General features: G+C 39.2%; 1 protein-coding gene across 1 annotated transcript in view; it reads right to left on the bottom strand.

The window, feature by feature from the left end:
* The window catches only part of LOC130291947 (transmembrane protein 229B-like), a 9,405-nt gene extending 1,513 nt beyond the window's left edge, over positions 1-7,892 (bottom strand). The window contains exon 1 of the mRNA XM_056541377.1: positions 7,436-7,892. Coding sequence (XP_056397352.1) covers positions 7,436-7,892 — 457 coding nt within the window. The remainder of the gene's footprint in view (positions 1-7,435) is intronic.
* Between the last annotated feature and the right edge of the window lie 1,522 nt (positions 7,893-9,414).

Here is a 9,414-nt window from a genome sequence, read left to right on the forward strand (position 1 = left end):
TTGTCGCTGCCTGTGCTTCAGCTGGGGCAAAGATGATGCTGCAGCCAGACAGGATTATGTTCTGGATGGTATGGGGACCCCTAGTGGTCTTTTTTTTATAAGCCATGATTTCTATAGAAAGGAGAAAGCTTTTTTATATAAAGTATATTAGAAAGGTAAATTTTTTGCCAAGATGTACAACATATAAAAAGTTTTTGAATCTGACAGTGCCCATTCAAGATTGCCCTATTCTGACCAATATTTTTATTTTTTCCATATGCATGGCTTGTTTATTAATTTTTTTGTGCAGTGATCTGTAGTTTTTATCAGTCCCATTTTTTTTATTTACATGGGTCCATTTGAATAGTTTTCATGAATTTTTTTTCTCTTATCACTTTTTTTTTTTACTTTTTTTTACGTTAATGCCATTCACCATATGGGATCATAAACATTTCAATAGTTCAGACATTTTCGCACATGGCAATACAACATTTTTATTTGAAAAATGATTTACAATTTTAGTAGGGGAGACCTTATATAATTATAATTTTTTATTTTATTTACACTTTTTAAGTCCCCATAGGAGACTTTTATAAACAATCTTTAGATTGCTAATACTTAACAATGCTATGCTATTGGATAGCATTACTCAGTGTTATTGGGGATCTACTGATAGAGTCTGTCTCAGTCGATCGATGCCAGGACTTGCACGGAGCAGGTGAGGGGACCTCCGGCATGTCTGTAAAACAATCAGTCAATCAGCCAATCGGGCAGGGGGACTGTCAATGCGGCCTTTAAGTACCATGATTGCTGTTGATCACAGCACTTAAGGCCTCGTTCACATTGCTGTCGGACTTTGCTATTCGGAGTTCCGTCGCCAATCCAGCCAGATGGATTGGCGTTTTGCAGAGAAAAAAAATTGTGCAAGCTCAATTTTTTTTCTCCACTAAAATCCTGTAAAATTTACCAGGCCACTCACAGACCCCATGCAAATGAATGGGGTCTGTCGAGTCCCAGCAGTAGCCGTTTGCATCCGACCTGTTTCAGAGTTTGATCGGCTCCCTTAACTGGTCGGATGTAAACGGCCGTGTGAACCTAACCTTAGGGGTCCATGATGGAAATTGGCGCAATTGCTGATGTTCATCACTGACTGTAAATGCAGCTCCTGTACTCGCTTCATAGACGGAATACAACTCAGAATATGTACGTTCTGGTGCATAAAGTACCGGGGCAGCAGGATGTACATTTACAAGCTGTCGGAGCTCCATTTTTCTGATACAGAGCTCCAAATCCCCTGCAAGCACCACTAGGGGGAGCTAAGGAGCTTACTGCATACTGTGTATACACACAACTCAATAATAAAACCGTATGCACTAAGCCAGGGCCAGATTAAGGCTGCCTGGAGGATGGCAGGACACGGGCAGGGTATCGAAAATACACCAAACCTGGCACAGGCTCATCCCTGTGATCCCCCCTTATTGATGTAAATGCAGGTAGACTGAGTAGTCATCTATGTAGTTCAGTGTTTTCCAACCAGGGGTGCCTCCAACTGTTGCCTTTGGTTGTCCAGGCATGTCTGGGAGTTGTAGTTTTGCAGAGGGCACACCAGTCTCTATAGTATAATGTAATATAACAGATCATGGGGGATGATGTAGGTACATGTATATACTGAGTAGTTATCTATGAAATTATATGAGGGCAGACCAGTCTCTATAGTATAATGTAATATCACAGATCATGGGGGATGATGTAAGTACATGTATATACTGAGTAGTTATCTATTGTGATATATGAGGGCAGACCAGTCTCTATAGTATAATGTAATATAACAGATCATGGGGATGATGTAGGTACATGTATATACCGAGTAGTTATCTATGTAGATATATGAGGGCACACCAGTCTCTATAGTATAATGTAATATAACAGATCATGGGGGGGTGATGTAAGTACATGTATATACTGAGTAGTTATCTATGAAATTATATGAGGGCAGACCAGTCTCTATAGTATAATGTAATATAACAGATCATGGGGGGTGATGTAGGTACATGTATATACTGAGTAGTTATCTATGTAGATATATGAGGGCAGACCAGTCTCTATAGTATAATGTAATATAACAGATCATGGGAGATGATGTAGGTACATGTATATACTGAGTAGTTATCTATGTAGATATATGAGGGCAGACCAGTCTCTATAGTATAATGTAATATAACAGATCATGGGGAGATGATGTAAGTACATGTATATACCGAGTAGTTATCTATGTAGATATATGAGGGCACACCAGTCTCTATAGTATAATGTAATATAACAGATCATGGGGGGTGATGTAAGTACATGTATATACTGAGTAGTTATCTATGAAATTATATGAGGGCAGACCAGTCTCTATAGTATAATGTAATATCACAGATCATGGGGGATGATGTAGGTACATGTATATACTGAGTAGTTATCTATGTAGATATATGAGGGCAGACCAGTCTCTATAGTATAATGTAATATAACAGATCATGGAGGATGATGTAAGTACATGTATATACTGAGTAGTTATCTATGTAGATATATGAGGGCAGACCAGTCTCTATAGTATAATGTAATATAACAGATCATGGGAGATGATGTAGGTACATGTATATACTGAGTAGTTATCTATGTAGATATATGAGGGCAGACCAGTCTCTATAGTATAATGTAATATAACAGATCATGGGGAGATGATGTAAGTACATGTATATACTGAGTAGTTATCTATTGTGATATATGAGGGCACACCAGTCTCTATAGTATAATGTAATATAACAGATCATGGGGGATGATGTAGGTACATGTATATATACTGAGTAGTTATCTATGTAGATATATGAGGGCACACCAGTCTCTATAGTATAATGTAATATCACAGATCATGGGGGATGATGTAGGTACATGTATATACTGACTAGTTATCTATGTAGATATATGAGGGCAGACCAGTCTCTATAGTATAATGTAATATAACAGATCATGGGGGATGATGTAAGTACATGTATATACCGAGTAGTTATCTATGTAGATATATGAGGGCACACCAGTCTCTATAGTATAATGTAATATAACAGATCATGGGGGATGATGTAGGTACATGTATATACTGAGTAGTTATCTATGTAGATATATGAGGGCAGACCAGTCTCTATAGTATAATGTAATATAACAGATCATGGGGGATGATGTAGGTACACGTATATACTGAGTAGTTATCTATGTAGATATATGAGGGCACACCAGTCTCTATAGTATAATGTAATATAACAGATCATGGGGGATGATGTAGGTACATGTATATATACTGAGTAGTTATCTATGAAATTATATGAGGGCAGACCAGTCTCTATAGTATAATGTAATATAACAGATCATGGGGGATGATGTAGGTACATGTATATACTGAGTAGTTATCTATGTAGATATATGAGGGCACACCAGTCTCTATAGTATAATCTTATATCACAGATCATGGGGGATGATGTAGGTACATGTATATACTGAGTAGTTATCTATGTAGATATATGAGGGCAGACCAGTCTCTATAGTATAATGTAATATAACAGATCATGGGGGATGATGTAGGTACATGTATATACTGAGTAGTTATCTATGTAGATATATGAGGGCAGACCAGTCTCTATAGTATAATGTAATATCACAGATCATGGGGGGTGATGTAAGTACATGTATATACTGAGTAGTTATCTATGTAGATATATGAGGGCAGACCAGTCTCTATAGTATAATGTAATATAACAGATCATGGAGGATGATGTAAGTACATGTATATACTGACTAGTTATCTATGTAGATATATGAGGGCAGACCAGTCTCTATAGTATAATGTAATATAACAGATCATGGGGGATGATGTAGGTACATGTATATACTGAGTAGTTATCTATGTAGATATATGAGGGCAGACCAGTCTCTATGATATAATGTAATATAACAGATCATGGGGATGATGTAGGTACATGTATATACTGAGTAGTTATCTATGTAGATATATGAGGGCAGACCAGTCTCTATAGTATAATGTAATATAACAGATCATGGGGGATGATGTAGGTACATGTATATACTGAGTAGTTATCTATGTAGATATATGAGGGCAGACCAGTCTCTATGATATAATGTAATATAACAGATCATGGGGATGATGTAGGTACATGTATATACTGAGTAGTTATCTATGTAGATATATGAGGGCACACCAGTCTCTATAGTATAATCTTATATCACAGATCATGGGGGATGATGTAGGTACATGTATATACTGAGTAGTTATCTATGTAGATATATGAGGGCAGACCAGTCTCTATAGTATAATGTAATATAACAGATCATGGGGGATGATGTAGGTACATGTATATACTGAGTAGTTATCTATGTAGATATATGAGGGCAGACCAGTCTCTATAGTATAATGTAATATAACAGATCATGGGAGATGATGTAGGTACATGTATATACTGAGTAGTTATCTATGTAGATATATGAGGGCAGACCAGTCTCTATAGTATAATGTAATATAACAGATCATGGGGGATGATGTAGGTACATGTATATACTGAGTAGTTATCTATGTAGATATATGAGGGCAGACCAGTCTCTATGATATAATGTAATATAACAGATCATGGGGAGGGATGAAGATGTATATTTTGTTATTTACAGACTTACATACTGTTTCTGGATCACCAGACTCTCTCAGTAATATTACTAAATGAATAAAATAGGTGTTAGTTTGGAGTGGAAACCAGGAGTTTTCCTGTTTGGTCTAATCCCTAACGTACCTGTGGCCAAAAAGAAGTTGATATTGAATGCATTGAGTACAGGGAGGTTGATTATAATGAGGAAATGGATTTCTAACAAAAACCTGTGTAGTCTAGAATGGAAACTAGAGTTGCAAAGGGTTAAAGGTTTTCAAAAGGTTAAAAGCAAAAAGTCGGACAAAATGTTTGATATATGGAAAAGTGGGGACTATGGGACACTGATAATTAGGATGATTCCGGAATTTCCAAAGAGAGGTGCGGAAAAAACAAGATATTTTCAAATTTTTTTATTTTTTATTTTATTTTATTTTATTTTTTATTTTTTTTTCCCCTGCCATTGTGGGTGGAGGGTGGGGTGGGTTATAATAGGACCAAATAAATGCATATGTATTTGTAACTTGTTGTATTGTATTTGTAAGAACTTGTATTTTTTTTTCTGTAAGCGTTGAATAAAAAATAATGTTAATAAAAAAAAATGAATAACTCCATGTACCTCACATAAGCAACTCACCCCATATACTGCATGTAGTGTGAACTTTAATGGCCTGGTATGAATCCTCCAAAGCAGCACTGGACTAGCAGGCAGCAGTAGCAGCCAGTATAGCTTATTCCCCCCCCCCCTCCTAATGCCAGACATGTCAGGGGCCCCCCTTGTTTCACTGGGCATGTGGTGCTTGGAGCAGGAGCTCCAGGAGCTCCGATGATAATCCGGCTCTGCTCTTAGCTCTAGCATATAAAGTGGTTTTACAACGTTTGGGTACATTTTGAAAAACCCATTTACTGCACCCCACATAGGAGAATCTTGCAAATATACTTAGTCATATAAAAGTCAGCTTTTACCACGTGGCCAGGTGCTACCCTTGTGGCATCAGATGTTAACACTCTATTGGCATGGTTATGTGTCACACCTTCATACTATCTTATTATTGAGAAAGCACAGTAACATCTGAAACAAAATTAATAATTTATTAAAGTTCTGTTCACATAAATACAGATAAAATGATGTGCAATAATAAAGAACAGTGGTCTCCAAACTATGGGCATCCAGCTGTTGCAAAACTACAATTCCCAGCATGCCCGGACAGCCAACGGCTGTCCGGGCATGCTGAGAGTTGTGGTTTTGCAACATCTGTCCACAGTTTGGAGCCCACTAGAACATCTCAGTAATCAGTTCCAGGATGGATCTTGTAAGGCTATGTTCACACGGCAGAATGTCCATGTGAAATTCAGCCGGAATATTCCGCACGGCATTCCGCTGCAGCAGAGTCCTATTGGTTTCAATGGGATTCTGCTGAACTGTTCACACGGTCCTGGAAATTCTGATTCCGGTGTCCGCAGAAAGAATAGGCATGTCTATTCTTATAGCAGATTAAGCTCAGAAACGCATTTCCGTCTATGAGACGGAGCATTTCCGAGAGGTCCTAGCGCCTGCCGGATATTTCAAATTTGCCAAATGTCCGCCAGTGTTTTCCGGGCTGACATTCCGCATATTTTACGACCGTGTGAACATATCCTTAAAGGGGTATTCCAGTAGAAATTATTATTTTTTTTAAAATTTACTACACATTGATTTCGATGGGATCCCACAGTCCCATCTAGACAGCGGAATATCGCTTTCCGCGAAAATGTAAGACTAGTCTAATATTTAATAGAATTCCACAACGGAATCCCATCGAGTTCAATGGGATTTGAATTTTGGCGCAATTCTATGTAATGAGGAGCATAGAAAAAACGCCTTAAATTTCGCTATTCTGTTCAGTGAGCTTTGCTGAATGGAATTTGTGCGCAATTGTGGAAATTCTGCCGCGGGAACGTCACCTTAGGGCGGCACTCCTGTCCATTGCCTCTATTTGGTTTTGCAGCTCAACCTCAGTCACTTGAATGGGAGGAATTAAAAAAAAATCTATTATTTTATACATCTATTTTACACCATTGTTTAAAAAGATAAAGTGCATTCACATAGATCCTATGCAAATTTTACAGTGTGTTATCCGTCCCCGTACACACACTATGGATAGCGTTGGGGCACATTCACTGTATTTGTGTAGTTCACCTGAAGGGGGCGCCATGTATTCTCAAGTCATAATCAGTCTCCTTGAGGTTTAGATCCAGCCTCATTTAAGAGTCTCTTCCGTGCTCTCCATTCTTCACATTTAAAGGGGTTATCCAGGAAAAAAACTTTTATATATATATATATATATATATATATATATATATATATATATAAATCAACTGGCTTCAGAATGTTAAACAGATTTGTAAATTACTTCTATTTAAAAAAAATATTAATCCGTTCAGTACTTATGAGCTGCTGAAGTTGAGTTGTTCTTTTCTGTCTAAGTCCTCTCTGATGGTACCTGTCTCGGGAACTGTCCAGAGTAGAAGCAAATCCCCCTCTTCTACTCTGTGCAGTTCCCGGGACAGGCAGAGATGTCAGCAGAGAGCACTGTTGCCAGACAGAAAAGAACAACTGAACTTCAGCAGCTGATAATTATAAGAAGGATTAAGATTTTTTGATTGAAATAATTTACAAATCTGTTTAACTTTCCGGAGCCAGTTGATATATAAAAATAATTTTTTCCCTGGAATACCCATTCTTCTCTCTTTGACCAAGAAGGAGACCTAGGCCATCTTCAGAAGATCTGGTTCCCAATTTTCTTCCAAACGTAACCGCAACGTGTGCCAGATAACCAATTTCTCAAGAAGAATGCAACCTATAAACCAGAAGGGGGCGTACTCTAGGGTCACCAGGCCCCTGAAGTTATATCTATAGTGACTGTAGTCCCATGGACAAGCACCGAAACACTTAAGAATACATCCGGAGCTGAACTCACACAGGTAAACCCAGAGTGTGTACAGAAGAGAACGGACAATGAAGCCACATTGGAGCCTCAACGATAGGTACATGTACTCCACTCCCAGCATTGCTACTCCATAGATGAAGAGCGCCCAAACGCTGGACTCCCCCCGAAGCCTCCAGTCTCTGTTGCTCATAATGAAGTCAAAGAAGGCAGTGAAGAGGATCTCGCACACATAGCCATGGATTGCATAGATGTAGAGGCGAGAGAGAAGGCTCAAAGGCTCTGCAGAGTCCATACGGAAACCTGCGAAAGAACAATCATGTAGAGAGTATAAGAGAGGCGAAGCTATGGTTCTAGGGTTGCCACCTGGCCGGTATTTTGGCCACCCTGACGGTATTTTTATACTAAAAATGCCGGCAATGCAATGGCTGGTATTTATCCAACCAATCCTCCAACTCCCGAAATGTTGCACCATATACTATACTAGTGTTTCCCAACCAGAGAGCCTCCAGCTGTTGCAAAACTACAACTTCTAGCATGCCCGGACAGCCAACGGCTGTCCGGGCATGCTGGAAGTTGTAGTTTTGCAAAGCTGGAGGCACCCCTGGTTGGGAAATGCTGACCTATACTATATACTACTATGTAGTCCAACATGCTTGGAGTTGTAGTTTTGCAACAGCTGGAGGCACCCCTGGTTACACTGACCTATACTATACACTATTATATAGTCCAACATGCTGGGAGTTGTAGTTTTGCAATAGCTGGAGGCCCCCCTGGTTGGGAAACACTGACCTATACTATACACTATTATATAGTCCAACATGCTGGGAGTTGTAGTTTTGCAACAGCTGGAGGCACCCCTGGTTACACTGACCTATACTATATACTTCTATATAGTCCAACATGCTGGGAGTTGTAGTTTTGCAGCAGCTGGAGGTACCCCTGGATTGGAAACACTGACCTATACTATATACTACTTTGTAGTCCAACATGCTGGGAGTTGTAGTTTTTCAACAGCTGGAGGCACCCCTGGTTACACTGACCTATACTATACACTATTATATAGTCCAACATGCTGGGAGTTGTAGTTTTGCAGCAGCTGGAGGTACCCCTGGATGGGAAACACTGACCTATACTATATACTACTATGTAGTCCAGCATGCTGTGAGTTGTAGTTTTTCAACAGCTGGAGGCACCCCTGGTTACACTGACCTATACTATACACTATTATATAGTCCAACATGCTGGGAGTTGTAGTTTTGCAACAGCTGGAGGCACCCCTGGTTACACTGACCTATACTATATACTTCTATATAGTCCAACATGCTGGGAGTTGTAGTTTTGCAGCAGCTGGAGGTACCCCTGGATGGGAAACACTGACCTATACTATATACTACTATGTAGTCCAGCATGCTGGGAGTTGTAGTTTTTCAACAGCTGGAGGCACCCCTGGTTACACTGACCTATACTATACACTATTATATAGTCCAACATGCTGGGAGTTGTAGTTTTGCAACAGCTGGAGGCACCCCTGGTTACACTGACCTGTACTATATACTACTATATAGTCCAAAATGCTTGGAGTTGTAGTTTTTGTTTGGAGCAGCTGCTGGGTCACAGGCTGTATCAGGGCATGCTGGGAGTTGTAGTTAGTAACAAACTGCAACTCCCGAATTTAATAAAAAAGCGATCAAAAAGTCACATCAAAACAAAAATGGTACTTTTAAAAACTACAGATCGGGGCACAAAAAATGATCCCTCACACAGGCCTGTATAAGGAGAAATAAAAAAGTTATAGGGGTCAGACTAGGACAAAA

Source organism: Hyla sarda, chromosome 9 (genome assembly GCF_029499605.1).
Source record: "Hyla sarda isolate aHylSar1 chromosome 9, aHylSar1.hap1, whole genome shotgun sequence".
NCBI lineage: Eukaryota > Metazoa > Chordata > Amphibia > Anura > Hylidae > Hyla > Hyla sarda.